General features: G+C 29.5%; 1 protein-coding gene across 1 annotated transcript; it reads left to right on the top strand.

The window, feature by feature from the left end:
* Positions 1–1,465: 1,465 nt before the first annotated feature.
* LOC128397681 (doublesex- and mab-3-related transcription factor A2-like) lies at positions 1,466–26,596 on the top strand (the record flags this gene model as incomplete). Its single annotated transcript, XM_053358426.1, has 3 exons — positions 1,466–1,808; positions 2,115–2,291; positions 26,310–26,596. Coding segments are annotated over 3 exons (807 nt in total), but the record flags the coding sequence as incomplete, so codon positions are not given.
* Between the last annotated feature and the right edge of the window lie 555 nt (positions 26,597–27,151).

Raw genomic sequence — 27,151 nt, 5'->3', positions numbered from 1 at the left:
CAAGTTCAGCTTTTCATTAACATGGAATCTATGAAACTTTTATTCTTCTCTCTTTCTCTTATCATGACAACTTTTCTAGAAAACTTTAAACAGGTAATCATACGAGTTACAATCAAATTACACTCGATAAACCAAATGAGAACCAATTCGATTGGTTTTTCTTTTTTTTCCTCTCAAACAATTTAAACAATATCTCGAAGCAATTGTAACTCTCTCTCTTAAATTGTTTGCCACAATTTTATCTATTACAATAAAAAAACGAGAGATTTAACAATCAAATGATAACAATTAACTATCAGTATTTTTATCACTATGCTCACAATTAGAAGGTCAAGTCATCATGATAATGAGTCAAAGGCATTGTTGTTTTAACCTTTATAACGATTTGAGATGAAACAAACGTTTGTATGAATTTCGTTGCGTTGGTTTTGGAAACGAAATGAAATACAAAGTAAAAAAAGGATAAAAATGACCTTGGCCCTGAAAAGAAATGAGCAAGCGTAAACAGGGAACAGTTAAAGATAAAATTAATATGATGATAACGATGATGAGAAGCTTACAAAAAGAGAGAATGATAAGGAGAGAGAGAGAGAGAGTGAGAGAGAAGGGGAGAGGATGAAAAGAGGGATGAAAGTGATCGAGGAAATACGGAAGTAAACAAAGGCCTTGACTATTAATCCCATAGTAACAGACACACAAGAACCAACCCTTTCTCTTTTTCTCTTTCGAATTCTCTGTCTTCCTCTTGTTCGTCGAAGTTTTTTTCTTTCTAGTTTTTTCTTCTCTCTCTCTCTCACTCATTCTATCATTCTCCGAGTCTAGTTTTTTTCTCCTTTTTCTTCCTTTTTCATTCGAATTTTTCTTTATCTTCTTGGTCTTCTTTCATCATCCCTCTCATCATCAACTTACTCTTCTTCTTAGTTTTGTTCTTGTCTTGCGCTCTCTCTTTCCCGAATCGAATCTCCATGGCTACCATGACACAGTGAACACGGAACAGTCTCGAGTCTTTTTATTCATTTTGTACATTCAACTGCTCGTAGATACAAGTGATGGCATCAATATTATCATCAACATTCAACCACAATTAACATTAATCAACAATATAAATAAACTGAAAAGGTGAGTCTACACTTTTTTCATTATTTTTGCACTAGAATGTTTTTTCTTGATTCAATTGATTAACAATAATTTTCCTCTTTCTCTGGTGTTCACCATCAACCCAGTTGGTTCTGTCCATCAAAAAGAGTCTCCATCTTCTCGGTGTTTATTTATCCAAAAGAAGGTGTTGTTACCCAAGATTGCAAAAGTGTACCATTGGAACGTGTGGAGGTGGGAGGTTGGAGATAATCTTAATCACATCAACAATCAAGCCATGAAATATAAAGTAAAGATTCACAATTATCTTAAGGAGACAAGTTCCAGTAAAGGAGGAGGCGGTGGTGGTGGTGGTGGTGGAGGTGTTGGTGTTGGTGGTGGTGGTGGTGGTAATCAGAATGATAATTCACTTCATGATAATTTGGAGTCTCATCACCATTTACTTCAACATCCACATCAACGTCATCTTTTCAATGTTGAATCAATGGTTGATAAAAGTGTCTGTGGCAGACTCAATCTGTCTGTTGAAGGTAATTCAGGACATGATTCAATTAAAGATTGTGGTTCCTGTGGGAGTGGTGACAGTTCACCAGTTTCAATTGTTAATGATAAAGTTGATGTTGACTCGTCGACACTTAATAATGTTGATCAAAGAACCAGGAAACCTCAATGTGCTCGATGTCGTAACCATAATGTTCAATCAGATCTTAAAGGTATAAAATTATCACAAAGATCAACATCCGAACATGACAACCTCAGTTACATGTTTCATAAATGAGAGACACTGTTCATGTTTACTTGAAACAGAATCTTAATCGATACTTGGACTAATCAATGGCATCAATTCATTAACATTATTCATTATCATCATGTGATAATATATTTGAGACGCACTCAATTTTTCATGGTTTTGTTTCAAGATGAACATGAACTGAGTGTTTCCATTGATTCCTATTCTAACCAACTCATTGGGATTATGCTGAAAAATTGTTATTAATTGAATGTTTTCTTGACCACAGGTCATAAGAGGTTTTGCAAGTTTAAAGATTGTGTCTGTGCTGATTGCTTGATAACGGAGGAGAGGCAAAAGGTCATGGCTAAACAGGTCGCTCGAAGGAGACAGCAAGAAGATGATCTGAAAAACGGACGAATGCCAACGATTCCAACAGCTCCGATTAAGCGGCCTTTCTACAAAGGTGAGTCCACCTTTTCTTGCAAATTTTCCATCGGTCAACTAGTACCGTGGATTTTGAGTGCCAGTCGATTCACAGATTAGAACATTAGTTGATAAAATGTTCTAAATTTTTCCACATGATAATCTTAACCCTTCAAGTGTTGGTAGTTATTTCCTTTTGAATCTAAATTTCCTTTGTCGATCTTACCTCATAAATATTTCTCTGAAATGATCAATCGCTCGACTATTTCAAATGGGGTTTGATTAAAACTGTTACAATTAATAATTATATCAATAATTAGATTCATTGCCAGTATTTAAAATTAGATCTACGGTTTGATAACTTTGTTATTTTCCCATTGAAATATTTATATTGTTATCAAGTTTATTGATTAAATGAGGAAGTGATCATAATAATAGTTGATTAGGTTTCATATTCATATTATTATCATGATTAATATCAACGTTTGTCATTGATGTTAAATATTTTTTGTATCTACATTTTTGTATATAAAAGATACTGTTTATCACAATCAGTGAGCTAGTTATTTAATTTGTAAACAATTTAGTGAGAAACTAATTCACTCTAATCTAAATAAATGATTAACGATGAACAATCATTTGGCTTGAGAAAAAAGTGAATTTAGATTAAAAGGTTCACTTATTGGTTAGGATTAATTAGAGAGATAAATCAAATTACATTAATCATGTAAACGCGAAATTCAAGTTGCACTGTTTCCCCTTAAATAATCTATCAGAAAATTGTATTAGTTATTAACGAGAGAGAAAAACTAAAGAGAAAAAGAATAAAAAAATTCCCAAAGCATTGAAGAAAAAGAAACAATCAATTCAGGTGAAAAATACATTCTGCTAATATGAACAATTAAATTGATTCGTGTTGCTAATCATTATCATGTTACTCTGAAAGTTTCAATTCGAGCCATTGCTTTGAATAGATCAACTTTTGCCCTTTAAAAAGTAAAACTCTGAGAATTGAACTTTTTCTTAAAGAAAATAACCAAGGATATCCCATGTTAAATTAATATTCGGTATGAGTTTTCGTCGATTCCCAAATGAATTATTGATTAACAGTGAGAAATACGGCAGACTAAGAAATAGAAAAAAAACAATCAAATAGCTTTAGCTAATTCTAAACAGTCGCAAACATGATCATCTTCATGATGATGGCGATAATCAAGATTATTTTGATTATCGTTATTAAGTTTGGATTTCATTCAATGTAACAATTAGTGTTGATTTGAATAGGAAAAAGTGATCATTAACTAATGATTGGAGAGAGTTAAAAAGTTTGCATTTTTAGAGAAACTTTTTATCTGGTTCCTCTTATCGTCAACAATTAACTAATTAACATTGTTGAAATGAGATTATTTAATTAAATATTGACTCAGTTTCAATTTAATCATTTTCTCCTTTTGATTGTTTATTATCAAGAGGATTTATTATAATTATCTTTTATTATCATCACCATATCATCGTATCCAATGTTTATATTATCTTATTTTTTCATATGTAATATAAATTTTCATTCCCAATTTATTCCAGTTGATTCCCAACACAATCAACTGGGAATCAACTGTACTTTTTGTTTAAGCTTGATTGTTACTTGTACCTCTTTAAGGCTTAATTAACAGCCCAGAATTAAAGTTATCATCAAGTTAATTAACGAAAACCAAAGTTAACTTAACCATCGTTTTGTGTTTGGTTTCATTATCTTGATATATTGTCTGAATTATCATCATACGACTACTGTTTAAGTAGCAAGCTTGAATTTTCATTTCACCTTTTCTTAAAAATAATGTAACTTATTAATACATATTTTATTCAACATTAATCTCATAATTACTTATTTAATGTTAAAATGCTCGATGTTGATACTCAGCTTGACGAACTTTGTATCAATATGAATCTGATTGTACTTTTTAATAATAACGTTACTTTAGCTGTTATTAATAACTTCTTGAGCTGAAACAGTTCAATTTCAGCGCATCTCAAAGTATTTGGTAATCGACGTTTGTTAAACTGTTGCCAATTGTTAATCTTTTAAGCCTTTGTAGATTCATAAATTGATGTCAATCATTTGATTTTGCTTCTTAATATTAATCATTCATAGCAATTCAAACTAAGTCGAAACTTTATTTATGTTTACTAAATTCAATTTGTACACAACTTACTCAGCCTTTATAATTAAATTTCGAGTTTACCGATTATCGACCGACTTTGTATATACAGTTACAAGCGATTAACTTGATTGCCGATCTATGCGGTTGTCCACTTTATCGCTGTCTTCGAAAATTATTGAGACTGAACTCTGTCTTTTTCATACAGAAATGTGAATTTAATTCAGCTTTAAATATCCGCAGGCAAAGATCCTTTTTCTTTCATTTTAATACGATCAAGTCAAAGAGATATTTTTCTTATTAAGTCGAATGATGATTAAAATGATGTACTTTCGATCACCTTTGGGTCATGATTAAATCAAGATAACAATGTTTATGTTTCTATTGAATGGATTGAATCTTTATCCTTGATTCAAATTGTTGATGAAAATCAGTAAGAATCATTATCAGAGTCTCAGTGAATTCATTTATTTTTTATTCTTCCTTTTGATTCATAGTCTGACTGTTAACGAGTTGTCATCTTGATTTCTAATTATTATCACCATGAATCTTTCCTATTAAGCTGTTGATTCTAAATCTCATATTGAATTTAATCTTGTATTGAATTAGAATTGAGTTTACACTCTTTTGCTCTAACCCATACACCCGGTTGGAAACATCTTATCCCTGTAATCACAAAATTTCCAGTTGATCGTAATCAGCATCCTCCGTTTTCTCATTATCATTGATATATCTAATTCTGATTATCAGAATAGCTTCACCTTCAAATCTCAAGAGCTAGACATTAATTCACTCCAATAGTACCAAGTAAAAAGATGATGATGGATAAGGAAGATGAAGAGGAGAAATACAGAATGAGATAAACTCAATGTTGATGCTGGACTTGATGATAAAACTGATTTTGTTGTTTTATCACATACATAATATTATTGTCTATTATCATATTATTATGAACCATCATTGGTTCAGTTGTAAATCATTGAAGATTAGTTGATAAACCAATAAATTAATCAAAGTAAATCAAGAATAGCGATAGACCCAACCCAAAGATAATCTCAGTTCGATGAAAATTTACAAATGTATTCAATTTTAGATTTCGATCACGTTGACTTTTCTCAGAATGAACATTCATTATGTAAAATAGGAAATAGGACAACTGAAAATGCTCATGGTGAATGAGATAATCTCAAATTGATCTGTTAAAAGAAACGGATAAAAATCAGAAATTATCACTAAGTTTTTAAACAAAGTTTAATCCGTGTAAGTTGATAACGATAATAGTTGTAGATTTATCCCCCTGAAGTAAACAAATATCACCAATGTTATCAAGATGAGAGTCATGGTTACTATCAACATGGTAACAATGAAAAATTGGGTTCACCAGAAAAAAAGTAATATGTCAAAAGGTGTGAAAAGATTTATCATGTTTGCATCATTTGATATTATTATTGGAGGATTTATAAGAATCATCAAAGTATAAACACAGTGTCTAGTACAGTTATTTATCTTTATCATCATTATCTTCATCTTTCGCCTACCTCTTTATCCCTCTTAATGTGTCAATCTGTGAATTTCTCAGCTTATTATTTGAGAATAGAACTTATGATTCAGTCGATTGAGGAAAGAAGAAAAAAATGGTTAGAACTTTTCAGAAAACTTTTGCTACTTTGGCAGCTTTACTGGTTCATTAAACATGAGTTTCCATGAGGGAAATATTGAGGAAAAAGTTGATTGGTAACCGTTTGAAACATTTTCTTATTCTTTGATTGGAAATTGAGATTATCACATATTAGGTAATCAATTAAACTGACAAAAAAAATTTTAGTTTTATATTAGTAGTTAAAAACAATCGGATTGATAATCAAACAAATTCGTGATCAAATACAGTTAGAATAGCTGATTAATTAATCAATTTCAACGATGATTGTTGTAAGTTAAGTACAACAATTTGTATGTTCATTAATAAATTATAATTGTGGTCTGATCTCAAGCTGAATGATTACAAGTGAGATAAATTGTTACCTTGTAACATGACAGAATAAGGTGACTGGTCATTTGAGTCTCTTTCTTGTGTCCAGTTTTACATGTTTTGGGTTTAAATTGAACGGACTGTAGAAAAATTGTTCATCAAATCAATTGTGCAGTAGATTAGGATTATAGTGAAAATGTATGTGTGTTAATGATGAAAGTTTTGGTCAATACAACTACACTCAACAATTAATACATTTATGTAGATTAATTGCCCAACTCTTGTTGGTAAATTGGTTTTTGTATATTAATAGATATGAATGGATAGTTGACTTTGTGTATAATCTGGTCACGATTCAAACCAGAATTGATTAATTAGAAATGAAACAAAATAATCACTTAATTTGGTTCAAGATTAAACTTTATTTGAATTTTATTGTTTTTATATTTCCCTTTGATGGTGAATGAAGACAATTTGAACAAATTGTAGCAATAACAGTTAATCATCTCGCTGTTAATCAATCAATAGTAGCTCTTTTTACCTTCGAGTAGCTTAATTGTTGCTACATTTATTTTATTTGATTTATAAGCATCGATAACATTTCAACTAATAGTATTTGCATGATATATTTCCAGTTGAAACTTTATTTTGCATGAAGAGAAATAAATCATTTTGATTGAAGCCACATTTAACTATTTACCAATTGAAAGCCAACCTTTTCTATCCTGAGGCAACTTAGTTCTTAACAATACCTTTTTTTAACCATTTATTTGTCAATATTGATGTGTCCTAGTCAATTCAGGACTCGAAAGGTAGTTTAGGTTTCACAAGTTACAAGTATCCAGCTCATCATTGAGATCTTTCAATTGCTCGATTTTTCAATTGTAGTCGCTTTCATCTAAGTTGATTAAATGTATTTACGATATGAATTTTTAATTATCTTAATCAAACTTGTTATTAAGGTCAGACTCCTGGAAACATCACCACCAACTCCGTATACGGAATCATAGATGATGATGATTGTCATGAGCATCACCATGATAATGAAGATGATGAAGATCATGAACTTTACTCTTAATTTAGTTGTCTGGTTTATCGTCGTCTACAATTGTGAGCTACTTGTCCCCTGAGATTTACATTAGATTGATAAGAATTGAAGTAAACTAAATTTATGCTCATACCTATTTAGCTATAGATTTATGTGGATTGAAGTATAAAATTATTTGTCTTTTTACAGTTAATTTACTTGGTCAGGTGAACAAGTTACTCCACAAAATCTGATTGCTAATATTTCCTATGGTCATTTGTATCTTTACAAGTCACTTTACTACTTCATTTATAACTCATTCAGTTATACTCATGATGATCGTCCTGAGTTGAGGGATAAAATTATCTCTGAACACTGATCAAAGTGAACAATAATACAACATGAATTCCCATGAGTTTTTCACATGACAGCATAACAACATCCAGAAAGATTGAGTTACGTGGTTTTATATACCAAAGATGATGAAGATAATCATGATAAGTGACTCATCAAATGGACCCTCATTAGTTAAAATGTTTGAGTAAATTAACATTCACACTGTTGCTGATGATGATTTCAACTGAATCTTTTGAAATGCATCAATAGTTTCAATGAATTTAAGTATCAATAACAAATGCTACACTTTTCATCCTCATCTTTTAAACAAGACGTAAAATGTTTGTTATAATTTATCATGTGTATTTTTTTATGTGGGTTGAATTATATATTTAACTAATCTCTCTCTCTCTCTCTCTCTCTCTCTCTCTCTCTCTCTAATTTTCTCATTACTGTGTTAATCAATTTCATCGTGAATTCAATGTAAAATATCAGGGTGTAGACCCATGATTACATTGGTGAAATTTTCTCGATGTTCAATGAAACATAAAAAACGTATCTTCTTGACAAGGAAGACATTTAATGCTAATCACCATAATTAGATGGTGAAACAGTTTATTCAATTGAATCATTATTATTATCATGATGAAGATATGAATAGTTGAAAGTTGACCATAAAAATGACCAGAATATAAAGAGGTTGACCAAACCTCCAATTGACGAATAGGAAATAGGAAATAAGATGGTCGAGTTAACAGTTAATTTAGTTCATGGTGAAAAAACTGATTTCTTTTCTCTGGTTTTCTGTTTTCTCGCCTTGAATCAATCATGAAAAATATTAATAATTTCCGGTCATTTCAATAATTATCATTTCCACTTGAAACTCTCCCCCACTTATCTAATGCTCAATTAATAATTGTAATAAAAATAAGACTTGATAATAAGTGTGGACTTTGAATTTGTCTGCGTTTATTAATCTTTTAATTTATCATTTAATCGAGTTCAGGTAAAGAGAACGGGGAAATTTCATCCGGTTGATATTTATCATTTGAATTAAATTCATTTATTCATTAATATGAATGTTATTCAAAAATAATGATAAAACAACACAATAAGATAATAATAATTCAACTGATCACATGATAAACATTGTGTCTGGATTCTGTGTGAGTGTCTATCTCAATGTATTTTAATATTATTCAATCTTGAAACGTTTCCAGACCAATAAAAATGTTTTGTATCTTATAGGCTTGATGTACATTTACCTATAATCAGGGAATCGTTTTTTTATCGTGATAATAATATTATTAATGATGATGAAGGTGATAGGAAGAAAAGAAATTCATAATATCCACTGTATCTTCAATTGATCACTTTTCTGTTGTTTCTCTAATCAGAGATGTTTCAACTTCTGTTTGACTGTTTATTGAAATGGAGTTTGACACCTAAGTTTTTACTGTTTCCTTTACACGCTTTTCGTTGGGACGAAATTTTTTTCTTCTCCCAAGTTACTAATACTGCTCTTCGCTACTCATTTCAAATGTACTCTTTGAATTTTTAAGTAAATGTTATGATAGAAATTTGATTCTTGACTTGAATTTCTCTAATTAATCAAGTCAACAATCTCTTCACCCTGATTCTTATTCTGGTGAAATGTATCATGATGAATGAGTTGATAGTCTGCCAAAATTACTCAGAAAAATGCAAAATCTACACAAGCATTTTTCCTCCACCACAAAAAAATTTCACCAAATTGATTACTTTCACTCTCTTGCATCGTAATCAGCTATTGATAGACTTACATTGACAATTAAAGGAAAGGAAGAATAATGATTTAGTTTTAACTGGCAACTATTGATTAAGTTTGTGAGAAGGATATTATTTTTTACAATTTGATTAAGCAAAAAGTTATAAAAATCTAAAAATTAAAACTTTTGCAGACGGAAAAGTTTTAACGCTTAGTTTTGATTATTGGACAAGAAAGCTCCGTTTACAAAGTCAATATTTCATTATTTTTCTTATGATTGGTAATGATGAAAATCTCACTGTTTAGTGACCAACGGCCGTCTTTTAATGTAATCTATTTGAGATGCATTCTGACCAATTTCCCTTCTTTTATATTAATACTTAACGCTTAAGCTTTTGCTAAAACGTCTCTGAGTTTATATAAGTCTCAGAATTTTAAGAGGAGGACTTCTCAGGGACGAGCGTTCAGATTGCGTTTTCACTATTTCCCTTTTTAGGATTTCAAGCTGAACTTTTCGGTACCAACATCTTTCATAGAATCCTTGGAGTTTGAGTCTTTTATCTACTAAAAAATTCCTAATCTTAATCAGATGTATAGATTAGTTTACGTAATTACACGATTGCAATGGGCTGATTGAGCAAAGCTTTGATTCTGTTATTTCATATTTTATCTAATTGTAACTGTAAGTTGATTGTTTGGTACAAAATTTTTGTTGCTAAATGATTCATAATAAAAATCATTAGTGATTGTCTGTAGATAATCCAAACAAATCGAAATTACTATTGTGATCATTATCTTGAATCATATCGATATTACGTATCATCTTATTATCACCTACACGCATGAAAATATATCAGTAAATCAGAATAAGAGAGAAAATTTGTTGAGTAATCTGAAACTACCTGAACACTTGATCAAGTTAATCTGCAGGTAATATTGAAATGGATTAATGTTTCAATTAGTTTGTTAAAGATAAACATTGAATGAGCAACTTAGTAATTTAATGTCACAATTATCATGTTGATTGTTAGAAATAGAAAGTTGACTTATTGAAATAACAGTTAAACAATTGTGTTTCTTTTCATTTCACGGATTTTAATGGCTTACACTTATTCGAAGATTATTACTCATCCATTTTTTCCATAAAGCCACTATTGTACAAGCTCGGCGTTTATCAATATTTTGTATCATTGGTTTGACACAAACCTAGAAAACAACAAAATTATCACCAAAAAATTCTATTATTCGTGATCATAATTAGCTTGGTTAAAAATTACCATGATTACATAAGCTGAAATATTAATTACATGGCTGGAATAAAGTGTAACAATTATCATTGCCAGTTAATACAAATTAATTTTACTCAGAGTATTAAATGATAAACTTATCAACGATGAACCTTTAATTATCATTAAAAGAGGTGGGAAAAGGGATTCGTGATGATGAAAAAGTTAACCATTATCATTTCATAAATCACCATATTCTCTGTTGATTATCAATTGGTAAAAAAGTTAATTAATCAAGTTAACAGACAAAATAAAATATACCCACAAGGTGAATTATCTTGATTGTCAATATTTTCAAGTTAATTCATCATAATCAATAAACAAAATACAAAAAGCGAAACATAAATATATTTATTTGTATTTGTGTATAAATGTAATATTAAATTCATCATAACTGAATATTCAGAGTCGGTGAATACTCATGAAAACCCTGTAGAAAAGGGATAAAACTCAATTGTTATGGTTTGTTGTTGGTTCAATGGTTCAGTGGGTATTGATTGATTACAGAACCAAATCAACTAATGACAACATATTACAATCAATTCGAGGTATAACATTTTTACTTGCGAATCCTCAGTGAATCTTTTGATTATCATCAATGATTATGATTAAAACTACTTGAGGTAGGTTTGGGTTGATTTTATTGAGCAAAGACAAATGATAATTCCCATGAATCTAATGAATATATTTATAAAATGCTACACACAATGATGAATATAAATTTATCATTTATACACATTTTTTGTTCATTGTTACCATGAATTAACGGGAATCTCTTTGAATCAATTGCGATGAGAGAGAATCAAAAACTTTTAATCAATTATCTCAATTATTATATTATATTGTTCCAATGTAATCAATCAAATTATAGCATAGATGTAACAATTATTCATTAATTGTATCAGTAATCATTGTAACATCATTAACTTTCTCAGTCAATTCTGGTTTTATATCATGAACCTCTCATGATAGTTCTCAGTTAAATGTATAATTATTTTGTAAATTATGAAAATAAAATTTTCCTAATTTGCTATTCGATCTCGAAGTTGTTCATATTCAGGTGAGTTTCTGGGATTGATCAAAATCTCGATTGTATCTTGAAAGAACCTTTTAATCAATTATCGCATATTAGTGAGAATTGATATTTAAATCAAGGAATAAAAAGAAGCGATTTATCTCGCAATAATTATTATTAATTGTTCTGCTATTACTTAATCGCAGAATTCTTTAACCTTTCTTCTCAAGATGGAAACTTTTCAATCTTATAATTGATCATATTGACGACCTGTTGAGCTAAATGGTAAACACAATAAACCCATGAAAACATGGTCTCTGAAAATGAAAATGATTTGAATTGTAAATCGTTGCTACTATGTTATTAATCTAATTAAATTGTTGTAATACAAATTAAATCAATTTAATAGAGTTTTCTCGACTTTGGCAGTCAACAAGCATAACAAATTCATGTTAACAACTTTGTAAGATTAAGATTAAGAGTTGAAAGTCTTTTATACATAAATTATACTGAATATTCATCATGATCAGCAGTTAATTCTGTTATAATATGACACATAAAACAGGTAAATAGATGATTAAAATCGAGAAGTTTAAACAAAAAGGTTAATCTTTCAATGTGTCTAAACAAGCATAAGAAATCAAATTAAAGTATTAAGCTATTAAAGAATAATCATAATAAAATACATTGAATTAAATAACGATTCTAAATCATGAAGAAAATTGTATTAATATTGAATGAATATATTCAAATTCTTGTATATTATTAGTATGGAGGGGGAAGTTTCAAGATTTTATAACTTTTACAACATTTTAACACCCTGAGGAGAAATAAAGTATTTCGCACAATATTTATGCTTTTTTCAGGATAATTCAATAATGAAAATTTACAACTTATGCCTATAAGCAAATACTAACGAAAAATGATAATATCATCACCTTTATTTCATATGGTGCTTGAAATTCATTGCGGTGACTTTCAAACTTCTCATCATTCTATCATTAATAGTGAAAGAAAATCACAAGAATGTTGACATTTTCTCTATGATTTATATTTCTCATATCATTCTCTTCACCATTATCACTTAAAGTAGATTCTCCGCATTCTAATGATACTTTTAAACTAACCAATCAATTTACTGTAACAAATGTTGCCCGAAATAACAAATACATAGTAAAGATACAGTTTGTAATCATAATAATAACAATGATAATAATTTGGTGATATTGAGAAATGAGTTTCAATGAGGTTTAACCATTCTAGCGTATCAATAGCATTGAGAATATTTTTCGACTTTTTGTTCGAGAAATACTCGATTCTTGAAGACTGAGTAAACACTGTAATATGACCGAATCATAATTCCCATCGAATTGCTTATTTTCATTATCTTGATAATGATAAGTGATCATAATTATCATCATAGATATGCCGTTATACGGAGAGATTATTATCATTTGTCAGAATCTTTCATTCAGAGTGAGAAACATTTTTTCCTTCTGAAAAAGTTCCAATTCAGGATGGGGTTTGGTTAGATAACTAGTTTAAAATGGAGAAAAGTTGTAGGGAACTAAAGATTCAACTGAATTTCAAATCAACTAATCAACTAATCAATTTGAGAAATCAGGGATGAGATTAAGCACCTTATCATATCACGAGAGCTTAAAATCAAAAGATTAACAAATCCGCTAGTGAAAATGGTTTAAAACTGAAGACTTTTCATTAGTATTAACAGTGAAGAGTTCGAACTTTATGTTTTTGTATGGCAGCACATGTGAAGTCTAGATATATTTGTTTCTGACCCGATAAGAAGTTTTAAAAATGGGAACGAAGTGAAAACCTCAGGTCATGTCTTATCAGCAACAATTAGTTTTCTGACTATGAAATTTTATTTCCATCAATGACTTTTCATATAGTACAGAAAATCCGAATTTTTATAAAATGAACATGAAAACTGCTCTGGTTATAGTTCAGTGTTATTTAAATTAATGGACCCACGTTAGTCCAGAGTGTTAAGAGTGATCCGAAGCTTATTTTTGAGACTATCATCGTATGGGTTAACATCATAGATCAAGTACTTTTTCATTTGATCAACAGTTTTAACGTAATGAGAGAGTGACCTTTGATCTTCTTTATACCAAAAGATGTCCTAATAAGTCGAAGCAACTTCGAACTCAATTTTCTCTCAAACGACTGATAAGAAAAATACATAAAATTATATTCAGACTTCAGATTTGTGGCCCGACAAATACATGAAGTCTCAACACTTGACTAGAAAGTCAAATGTTTTTGCTGATTGTCCTTACTTTACCGGTACATGAATTAATAGAAATTGAATTTGAATACAATGAACGTTATGTTAATTAACTATTTAAAGAGTTATAATTATATTGAAAAGACGATGTCTCGAATATCAATTTTGGTTTTATCACTGAAATTTAATCAGCATAAAAAGTTAATTCCTTTATTTGTTTGTGAAATTAAATTAACTCTAATCATTGTAACGACCATACAATTATATTGATATTTTACGGTTAAATGATATTAAGACAAATAGATCAACTTATTTAATGGATTCTTAATTATCTTTTTTATTTAGTTGGTTTAATTACAATTCTAGGAAACATTCAATCGGTAAAAATCATCATAAATACATGTTCAACTAACTTGTAATTATATTTTCCTCTTCTAAGTCAACTAATCACTTTTTGGTTACATTGTTGAGCTTAATTGTTATTTGATTAATCAGTAAACATAGAGACAGACAGAAAAGACAGAGAAAAAGATACAAAACAGAAAGAGTTAACAATAAACGCTAATCAATGTTAACCTAATGAATATCAATGAAAATCGTGTTGATTTAATTTCTGATCTCAATTGAAATAAAAACCAGACACAAATCCATAAAGTTAATTAACTGAATGAGATCACATTTAATTTCAACTGGGCTCCAATCGAGTTCCAACTAATTCAATCAAGAAGAAGCAAAAGTTTTCAAAGATTGAGAAAACTTTTATATCTCTGCGTTTCCATTGATACACTAATAGGTTACAAAAGATAAATAAAACCAATGTAATAATAATGAGAGAAAATGAAAAGTATCTGATATAGCAAATTGCAAGCGAAAAATATTATATAATATTTAGTTTGTTGGGTGGGAAAGGAAAAGTGTTTTCTGTTAACAGAGGATTCTATTGAGTTTGGAGAAATAGTTGAGTTCGAATCCATCAAAGTAAATAGTTACTATTACAAGATAATGAAGATTGGTTAAGACTTAAGGTTTGTTATATAAACAATCAATTGGAAGATTGAACAACAATAATACCCATGGAAAAGGAAAGTGAAAATAGAGATGATATTAAGACGATAAAGGATAAGGTGAAATGATGAACAAGAGATTGATAATCTTATGGCGACAGAAAAAGTTGAGTTGACAGAGGTTCCATTTTCGAAGATGTTAAAGCTGAATCCCAATGTTACCTGTTTCGGCTAATTAACTCATATTTTCACTTCTAATCAATTTTATACAATCATTGTGCCTGCTTTTAGACTATTGGTTTTGTTTTGCTCAAGTTTATTACTACTAGTGAAAGGTAACAAATATTCTCATCAGCTTCAAAAGTTCTGATTCTTTCTGTCTATTCCTTGTCAATTTGAAAGTTCTCTTTTCCCTTTGCTGTTTGTATTTAATTTCATCACCATGATGAAGAATAACAAATATTGTTGAAAGAGAAGATAATGTATTCAAACATGATGTTGGCACAAAAAAAAATGAATTTTATCTTCTATCAGAACTGTCAAAATGATTTCAATTGATCAAATCAAATCAAATTGGTGAATAGTTGCATGAATGGAAACAGTTAACTTGCTGTTAACTTTGCATCAAATAAACCATTCAAATCATTTATTAGATTAATAAGTTGATATAAATCATGATATCATGGAGCCGAGAAGGAATAACTTTCAGAACAGATAATCCTTAACCTTTAATCTTGAGTGGAAACATTTGAAAGACATTATCAGTTATATTATCTGCTATTTACTATCTTCACGTCTGAAAAATAATTCAAATTGTCATATGAATATCATTATGATGATTAGATATACAATCAAGTTTATTAAGAGTTATAATCATCAATGTAATTGTTTATTGATTTTTCAATAAACTAAAATAAACAATAGAAACATAAACTACCAACAATTGAAATGATTGTTTAGGGTCTGTTTTTTACATTGACGATTTACTTTTAATTGTGACAGTCACAAATTTGCAGGACTGAACTCTTTATGGTAAATTTACTTCTATTTCCGTTGCTATTTACCTATTATCTTTTTTCTACACGGATTCAATGTAACTTTTTTTTCTTTTCTTTGACTTTGTCTTTAATTTGAAACTATTTTCTTTTCGTTGTAACAATTTTTGCTCACTTTGCTAAGTGAATCCATGGGCGCACAATAAGTCAGTCAGGAAAAAAATGATGCAATAAAAGTATTACTATTAATATCCAGTTGAAAATATTATTATATAAGACTGACGATGGTCAAGCTGAGTTTCTCCCTGAATCTGTCAAGAATTGACCAGAATTGAATCCTTATCGTTTGGGGTTGGGAAAAGATATTAGTAAAGACATTGGGTAAGAAAGAAGAAGGAGAAAGAGAGTCAACTGAGTTATGATCAAAACATGAACTGAAAAGTAAGACACGCTGAGGGTAACAGGGGATGAAGAAGAGAGTGGGAAACTGAAACTTAACAAAGAAGCAACAAGATCGAGAGAGAGAGAGAGAGAGAGAGAGAGAGAGAGATGAGCCAAAAACGAAAAGAATAAAAGTTTCAAGTGAAAAAGAATAAGAATGAAGATAAAGAAGCCAAATGATTATGGAGCCTATATTATTATGGAATAGACTATAAATCGATGAAAAGAGTAGACACAAATGATGAGAATGATGATGAGGATGATAAAGAGAAAGAAAGAGAAGCAACAAGAACAAAAAGCAACATGGAAACAACGGCAACTGTATTTGATTGATTAATATCTTGGTGGAGATGAACTTAAGACAGAAGGCTGAGGATAAACGTAAATGGAGACGAATGCAGAGAGAGAGAGAGAGAGAGAGAGAGAGTCATGAATGAGAACAAGGAAGTCAGTGAAGAGGAAGAAGAAAAAAATAGAAAATACAAAAAGTAAAAGTGACTAAGAAAGAAGAGAAAGAAAGAGAATAAAAGAAAGAAAATAACTTTGAAGGACATTTTTAAATAACACTAATGTTCATGGGAAATATCATTTCCATGAATCAATATATTAAAAGGAGATCTACTCTTCGTCTCTTCCATTCCCACCTTCCAATGATATGAATTAAACAATCAAGATGATGAAAAGAGAGGTTTATAATAATAGTAATAAAAATGGATAATAATTATCTAGGAAAAGTAATAAAGTGTTAATAGGGATGAGGAGGAAAAAATTACACATTAAATGTAATTAAGATGATTAGTTGTTAAGAAGTTGTTGATTGTTAAGTCAAGGGAGTTAAATGTTATTATATTTATCATCATCCAATAATATAATAAGTTTCAAAGTTTCTTATAACAATGCATAATTAATTTCAAAGATACTTTAATGAGGTAATCATTACGATAAAACTTTTGATTGCGAAATGATAATTGATTGTTAGTTTAGGGCGGAAAGTGAAGGTAATGACACTCGAAATTTTAATTCCATTTTTAAGTTTCTTCAGTTTTTTCGACTTTCATCTTACGATGATGATGAAGACTATTTCGTCGGATTGATAGCCAAGATAACGACTGAACTGAAAAGAATACAGTTAATGAAACCTTGATATTTATTGTTGAATTGATAATGAAACTTATTAAAACAAAACTTTCGATCTATTTTTCTACGATCTCTCTCAAAAATAATATCGAAAATCATCTCTCCCAATTTCCTGGTGAACTTGTCTACTCGCCTGATTTCCTTGTGGTTTTCTCCTTCTAAATAAGCTAAACTGAACTTACTCATCAGTATTTTTACTCATGGTTAATCATGATTTCTCTTCATTATCATCAAATATTATACTCATACGACAGCGATGGACACATTGTTTGTATTTATAGAAGAGTCATAGCGAGTTTATCATAAAATCTATACTTAGGAATAAGTTTTAGATTTCACTTTCTTAAATTATTGACCTTTAACATTAAACTATCAATTGATGATGTTAATGATTCATAACTGAAACGGACAGAAATGAAGTTGTAAATTAATACACATTCATACAGAAAATGTTTCCTATCAAATTTCAATTATATCATTACCATTATTATCATTATTATAATTGTTTGGGTCCTTTCATCATGATCATTATCAAAGTATTTGTAATATACTAATACTACTATTAGTAATTTCCAGTCAAGTTATTAGCGTATGAATACGTGAGAATCGCATTTGACTTTTATCATTATCCAATGAAAGTTATTATCTTTACTCTGCATCATCATTATCGAAAACGTTTACATTATGAAATATGATAGGGTTTTGACCTGGAAATCACCGCTACACATTTACAAGACTTTTCAACATCTCTCTTTCTATTCTAAATCGATGCGTGAACTATTGTTCTTCACTTGGTACTCTAGATGGAGGAGATGAACGTTGCAAATGAATTAAATGATTGAGAATCTTGGAAGGAAGTTTTTCGATGGATGGAATAAATCAAACTCTCGAAGTAGATTAATTGAAGAAATGAGATTGACTTGGAATCGAAATTGTTTCAACCTAAAGTATAAGACTGCCTTGTAATTATTTTGGAAGAAAAAGTTCAGATGATCAAAAGTAATCTTTTATTCGTTGTTCAACAAATATATTGATCAATATGAAAAATTGGAGTACAAAAGTTTCTGAGTCTTTTAGAAAGTAGAAAGTACGAAATCTACATGAGAGAAGTGGACGCAGGAAGGAAGGATAAGTGATTAATTTACAACTTCATTTCTGTCCGTTTCAGTTATGAATCATTAACATCATCAATTGATAGTTTAATGTTAAAGGTCAATAATTTAAGAAAGTGAAATCTAAAACTTATTCCTAAGTATAGATTTTATGATAAACTCGCTATGACTCTTCTATAAATACAAACAATGTGTCCATCGCTGTCGTATGAGTATAATATTTGATGATAATGAAGAGAAATCATGATTAACCATGAGTAAAAATACTGATGAGTAAGTTCAGTTTAGCTTATTTAGAAGGAGAAAACCACAAGGAAATCAGGCGAGTAGACAAGTTCACCAGGAAATTGGGAGAGATGATTTTCGATATTATTTTTGAGAGAGATCGTAGAAAAATAGATCGAAAGTTTTGTTTTAATAAGTTTCATTATCAATTCAACAATAAATATCAAGGTTTCATTAACTGTATTCTTTTCAGTTCAGTCGTTATCTTGGCTATCAATCCGACGAAATAGTCTTCATCATCATCGTAAGATGAAAGTCGAAAAAACTGAAGAAACTTAAAAATGGAATTAAAATTTCGAGTGTCATTACCTTCACTTTCCGCCCTAAACTAACAATCAATTATCATTTCGCAATCAAAAGTTTTATCGTAATGATTACCTCATTAAAGTATCTTTGAAATTAATTATGCATTGTTATAAGAAACTTTGAAACTTATTATATTATTGGATGATGATAAATATAATAACATTTAACTCCCTTGACTTAACAATCAACAACTTCTTAACAACTAATCATCTTAATTACATTTAATGTGTAATTTTTTCCTCCTCATCCCTATTAACACTTTATTACTTTTCCTAGATAATTATTATCCATTTTTATTACTATTATTATAAACCTCTCTTTTCATCATCTTGATTGTTTAATTCATATCATTGGAAGGTGGGAATGGAAGAGACGAAGAGTAGATCTCCTTTTAATATATTGATTCATGGAAATGATATTTCCCATGAACATTAGTGTTATTTAAAAATGTCCTTCAAAGTTATTTTCTTTCTTTTATTCTCTTTCTTTCTCTTCTTTCTTAGTCACTTTTACTTTTTGTATTTTCTATTTTTTTCTTCTTCCTCTTCACTGACTTCCTTGTTCTCATTCATGACTCTCTCTCTCTCTCTCTCTCTCTCTCTCTCTCTCTGCATTCGTCTCCATTTACGTTTATCCTCAGCCTTCTGTCTTAAGTTCATCTCCACCAAGATATTAATCAATCAAATACAGTTGCCGTTGTTTCCATGTTGCTTTTTTGTTCTTGTTGCTTCTCTTTCTCTTTCTCTTTATCATCCTCATCATCATTCTCATCATTTGTGTCTACTCTTTTTCATCGATTTATAGTCTATTCCATAATAATATAGGCTCCATAATCATTTGGCTTCTTTATCTTCATTCTTATTCTTTTTTCACTTGAAACTTTTTATTCTTTTTCGTTTTTTGGCTCATCTCTCTCTCTCTCTCTCTCTCTCTCTCTCTCTCTCTCGATCTTGTTGCTTCTTTGTTAAGTTTCAGTTTCCCACTCTCTTCTTCATCCCCTGTTACCCTCAGCGTGTCTTACTTTTCAGTTCATGTTTTGATCATAACTCAGTTGACTCTCTTTCTCCTTCTTCTTTCTTACCCAATGTCTTTACTAATATCTTTTCCCAACCCCAAACGATAAGGATTCAATTCTGGTCAATTCTTGACAGATTCAGGGAGAAACTCAGCTTGACCATCGTCAGTCTTATATAATAATATTTTCAACTGGATATTAATAGTAATACTTTTATTGCATCATTTTTTTCCTGACTGACTTATTGTGCGCCCATGGATTCACTTAGCAAAGTGAGCAAAAATTGTTACAACGAAAAGAAAATAGTTTCAAATTAAAGACAAAGTCAAAGAAAAGAAAAAAAAGTTACATTGAATCCGTGTAGAAAAAAGATAATAGGTAAATAGCAACGGAAATAGAAGTAAATTTACCATAAAGAGTTCAGTCCTGCAAATTTGTGACTGTCACAATTAAAAGTAAATCGTCAATGTAAAAAACAGACCCTAAACAATCATTTCAATTGTTGGTAGTTTATGTTTCTATTGTTTATTTTAGTTTATTGAAAAATCAATAAACAATTACATTGATGATTATAACTCTTAATAAACTTGATTGTATATCTAATCATCATAATGATATTCATATGACAATTTGAATTATTTTTCAGACGTGAAGATAGTAAATAGCAGATAATATAACTGATAATGTCTTTCAAATGTTTCCACTCAAGATTAAAGGTTAAGGATTATCTGTTCTGAAAGTTATTCCTTCTCGGCTCCATGATATCATGATTTATATCAACTTATTAATCTAATAAATGATTTGAATGGTTTATTTGATGCAAAGTTAACAGCAAGTTAACTGTTTCCATTCATGCAACTATTCACCAATTTGATCTGATTTGATCAATTGAAATCATTTTGACAGTTCTGATAGAAGATAAAATTCATTTTTTTTTGTTGTGATCATGTTTGAATACATTATCTTCTCTTTCAACAATATTTGTTATTCTTCATCATGGTGATGAAATTAAATACAAACAGCAAAGGGAAAAGAGAACTTTCAAATTGACAAGGAATAGACAGAAAGAATCAGAACTTTTGAAGCTGATGAGAATATTTGTTACCTTTCACTAGTAGTAATAAACTTGAGCAAAACAAAACCAATAGTCTAAAAGCAGGCACAATGATTGTATAAAATTGATTAGAAGTGAAAATATGAGTTAATTAGCCGAAACAGGTAACATTGGGATTCAGCTTTAACATCTTCGAAAATGGAACCTCTGTCAACTCAACTTTTTCTGTCGCCATAAGATTATCAATCTCTTGTTCATCATTTCACCTTATCCTTTATCGTCTTAATATCATCTCTATTTTCACTTTCCTTTTCCATGGGTATTATTGTTGTTCAATCTTCCAATTGATTGTTTATATAACAAACCTTAAGTCTTAACCAATCTTCATTATCTTGTAATAGTAACTATTTACTTTGATGGATTCGAACTCAACTATTTCTCCAAACTCAATAGAATCCTCTGTTAACAGAAAACACTTTTCCTTTCCCACCCAACAAACTAAATATTATATAATATTTTTCGCTTGCAATTTGCTATATCAGATACTTTTCATTTTCTCTCATTATTATTACATTGGTTTTATTTATCTTTTGTAACCTATTAGTGTATCAATGGAAACGCAGAGATATAAAAAGTTTTTCTCAATCTTTTGAAAAACTTTTGCTTCTTCTTGATTGAATTAGTTGGAACTCGATTGGAGCCCAGTTGAAATTAAATGTGATCTCATTCAGTTAATTAACTTTATGGATTTGTGTCTGGTTTTTATTTCAATTGAGATCAGAAATTAAATCAACACGATTTTCATTGATATTCATTAGGTTAACATTGATTAGCGTTTATTGTTAACTCTTTCTGTTTTGTATCTTTTTCTCTGTCTTTTCTGTCTGTCTCTATGTTTACTGATTAATCAAATAACAATTAAGCTCAACAATGTAACCAAAAAGTGATTAGTTGACTTAGAAGAGGAAAATATAATTACAAGTTAGTTGAACATGTATTTATGATGATTTTTACCGATTGAATGTTTCCTAGAATTGTAATTAAACCAACTAAATAAAAAAGATAATTAAGAATCCATTAAATAAGTTGATCTATTTGTCTTAATATCATTTAACCGTAAAATATCAATATAATTGTATGGTCGTTACAATGATTAGAGTTAATTTAATTTCACAAACAAATAAAGGAATTAACTTTTTATGCTGATTAAATTTCAGTGATAAAACCAAAATTGATATTCGAGACATCGTCTTTTCAATATAATTATAACTCTTTAAATAGTTAATTAACATAACGTTCATTGTATTCAAATTCAATTTCTATTAATTCATGTACCGGTAAAGTAAGGACAATCAGCAAAAACATTTGACTTTCTAGTCAAGTGTTGAGACTTCATGTATTTGTCGGGCCACAAATCTGAAGTCTGAATATAATTTTATGTATTTTTCTTATCAGTCGTTTGAGAGAAAATTGAGTTCGAAGTTGCTTCGACTTATTAGGACATCTTTTGGTATAAAGAAGATCAAAGGTCACTCTCTCATTACGTTAAAACTGTTGATCAAATGAAAAAGTACTTGATCTATGATGTTAACCCATACGATGATAGTCTCAAAAATAAGCTTCGGATCACTCTTAACACTCTGGACTAACGTGGGTCCATTAATTTAAATAACACTGAACTATAACCAGAGCAGTTTTCATGTTCATTTTATAAAAATTCGGATTTTCTGTACTATATGAAAAGTCATTGATGGAAATAAAATTTCATAGTCAGAAAACTAATTGTTGCTGATAAGACATGACCTGAGGTTTTCACTTGTTCCCATTTTTAAAAACTTCTTATCGGGTCAGAAACAAATATATCTAGACTTCACATGTGCTGCCATACAAAAACATAAAGTTCGAACTCTTCACTGTTAATACTAATGAAAAGTCTTCAGTTTTAAACCATTTTCACTAGCGGATTTGTTAATCTTTTGATTTTAAGCTCTCGTGATATGATAAGGTGCTTAATCTCATCCCTGATTTCTCAAATTGATTAGTTGATTAGTTGATTTGAAATTCAGTTGAATCTTTAGTTCCCTACAACTTTTCTCCATTTTAAACTAGTTATCTAACCAAACCCCATCCTGAATTGGAACTTTTTCAGAAGGAAAAAATGTTTCTCACTCTGAATGAAAGATTCTGACAAATGATAATAATCTCTCCGTATAACGGCATATCTATGATGATAATTATGATCACTTATCATTATCAAGATAATGAAAATAAGCAATTCGATGGGAATTATGATTCGGTCATATTACAGTGTTTACTCAGTCTTCAAGAATCGAGTATTTCTCGAACAAAAAGTCGAAAAATATTCTCAATGCTATTGATACGCTAGAATGGTTAAACCTCATTGAAACTCATTTCTCAATATCACCAAATTATTATCATTGTTATTATTATGATTACAAACTGTATCTTTACTATGTATTTGTTATTTCGGGCAACATTTGTTACAGTAAATTGATTGGTTAGTTTAAAAGTATCATTAGAATGCGGAGAATCTACTTTAAGTGATAATGGTGAAGAGAATGATATGAGAAATATAAATCATAGAGAAAAATGTCAACATTCTTGTGAGATTTTCTTTCACTATTAATGATAGAATGATGAGAAGTTTGAAAGTCACCGCAATGAATTTCAAGCACCATATGAAATAAAGGTGATGATATTATCATTTTTCGTTAGTATTTGCTTATAGGCATAAGTTGTAAATTTTCATTATTGAATTATCCTGAAAAAAGCATAAATATTGTGCGAAATACTTTATTCCTCCTCAGGGTGTTAAAATGTTGCCAAAGTTATAAAATCTTGAAACTTCCCCCTCCATACTAATAATACAAGAATTTGAATATATTCATTCAATATTAATACAATTTTCTTCATGATTTAGAATCGTTATTTAATTCAATGTATTTTATTATGATTATTCTTTAATAGCTTAATACTTTAATTTGATTTCTTATGCTTGTTTAGACACATTGAAAGATTAACCTTTTTGTTTAAACTTCTCGATTTTAATCATCTATTTACCTGTTTTATGTGTCATATTATAACAGAATTAACTGCTGATCATGATGAATATTCAGTATAATTTATGTATAAAAGACTTTCAACTCTTAATCTTAATCTTACAAAGTTGTTAACATGAATTTGTTATGCTTGTTGACTGCCAAAGTCGAGAAAACTCTATTAAATTGATTTAATTTGTATTACAACAATTTAATTAGATTAATAGCATAGTAGCAACGATTTACAATTCAAATCATTTTCATTTTTCAGAGACCATGTTTTTCATGGGTTTATTGTGTTTACCATTTAGCTCAACAGGTCGTCAATATGATCAATTATAAGATTGAAAAAGTTTCCATCTTGAGAAGAAAGGTTAAAGAATTCTGCGATTAAGTAATAGCAGAACAATTAATAATAATTATTGTGCGAGATAAATCGCTTCTTTTTTATTCCTTGATTTAAATATCAATTCTCACTAATATGCGATAATTGATTAAAGGTTCTTTCCAAGATACAATCGAGATTTTGATCAATCCCAGAAACTCACCTGAATATGAACAACTTCGAGATCGAATAGCAAATTAGGAAAATTTTTATTTTCATAATTTACCAAAATAATTATACATTTAACTGAGAACTATCATGAGAGGTTCATGATATAAAACCAGAATTGACTGAGAAAGTTAATGATGTTACAATGATTACTGATACAATTAATGAATAATTGTTACATCTATGCTATAATTTGATTGATTACATTGGAACAATATAATATAATAATTGAGATAATTGGTTAAAAGTTTTGATTCTCTCTCATCGCAATTGATTCAAAGAGATTCCTGTTAATTCATGGTAACAATGAACAAAAATGTGTATAAATGATAAATTTATATTCATCATTGTGTGTAGCATTTTATAAATATATTCATTAGATTCATGGGAATTATCATTTGTCTTTGCTCAATAAAATCAACCCAAACTTACCTCAAGTAGTTTTAATCATAATCATTGATGATAATCAAAAGATTCACTGAGGATTCGCAAGTAAAATGTTATACCTGAATTGATTGTAATATGTTGTCATTAGTTGATTTGGTTCTGTAATCAATCAATACCCACTGAACCATTGAACCAACAACAAACCATAACAATTGAGTTTTATCCCTTTTCTACAGGGTTTTCATGAGTATTCACCGACTCTGAATATTCAGTTATGATGAATTTAATATTACATTTATACACAAATACAAATAAATATATTTATGTCTCGCTTTTTGTATTTTGTTTATTGATTATGATGAATTAACTTGAAAATATTGACAATCAAGATAATTCACCTTGTGGGTATATTTTATTTCGTCTGTTAACTTGATTAATTAACTTTTTTACCAATTGATAATCAACAGAGAATATGGTGATTTATGAAATGATAATGGTTAACTTTTTCATCATCACGAATCCCTTTTCCCACCTCTTTTAATGATAATTAAAGGTTCATCGTTGATAAGTTTATCATTTAATACTCTGAGTAAAATTAATTTGTATTAACTGGCAATGATAATTGTTACACTTTATTTCAGCCATGTAATTAATATTTCAGCTTATGTAATCATGGTAATTTTTAACCAAGCTAATTATATTCAATGCAATAGAAACAGTTAGTTCGTTTGATTAGTTAATCAAATGGGTAAATGGTTTGAAGGGGCTTTTCGTCAATCACAACATTATATGTGGAAATTGTTATTATTCAATTGATATGATTTATGTTAGCCAATTAATCACATTGTTTGGAAATTCACAATTTAATTGACATGAATTAACTTGATTAACAAATTATTTCTCTCTTTGGATCTCGCTCGCAGAATCAACCAGTGAATTTGAACCTAAGTCAAAGTTGAGCAAAAACAACAGTAACAATGAAAGCAACAACACCCACCACAGCACCACCATCAATACAAATACCACCACGACTCACAACAATACCAATAACACCACCACCGCCAGCAGTAATAACAGTAATTCGAATCACAAAGAACAAGAAATATCATTTGATAAATTAATACAAACCTCAAGTCAATTCCAGAATATACTTAACACTGTGGGCAACGAAACTGTTTACCTTCCTGGTTATGGCTTTCGTACGAGATAATAAAGGTAACATTGAACAGTGTTTAGCGAAACTCAAATTAGGTAAGTTACCTCGAGTTTTTTATTCTGTCCTTAGTTTTGCTCGTTTTGAAATCATTCGTTGATTGTTTTCACTGTTTCTCAATTTACGGAAAATTTTTACCGTTAATCTTTATTGCTCATCGAATATAAGTTGGAACATTGGTTACCATTTATTAACCAGGTCTTGCTTTCATTGGTGCATTTACAATAATCATCATCAATCTTTCCTTGAAGATGATCCATTCTGATCATGGTTGTTAACAATTTTAACGAATTGTCAACATTGATTAGTCCAATTACTTGAGTGATAATAAAACCTTGAGAAATACTAATAGTTAATTTGAGGTTAATCATTCTCCAGGATGATATTTTATGTACAATTATTTTAAAACAATCTAAACTAATCACTTATTTGAAACATTATCAATTTGCTTCATCTTTAAGTTGAAAATATCACTTATTGGAGTTGCTGTTAATAGGATCAAATCTATGAGTTGAATCATTTATCATTATCTGAAAAGTGTCATACCAATTT

Source organism: Panonychus citri, unplaced genomic scaffold (genome assembly GCF_014898815.1).
Source record: "Panonychus citri isolate SS breed McGregor unplaced genomic scaffold, ASM1489881v1 Contig00038, whole genome shotgun sequence".
Classification (NCBI taxonomy): domain Eukaryota; kingdom Metazoa; phylum Arthropoda; class Arachnida; order Trombidiformes; family Tetranychidae; genus Panonychus; species Panonychus citri.
The sequence above is the reverse complement of the archived record's forward strand: the minus strand, read 5'-3'. Positions and strand labels throughout refer to the sequence as shown.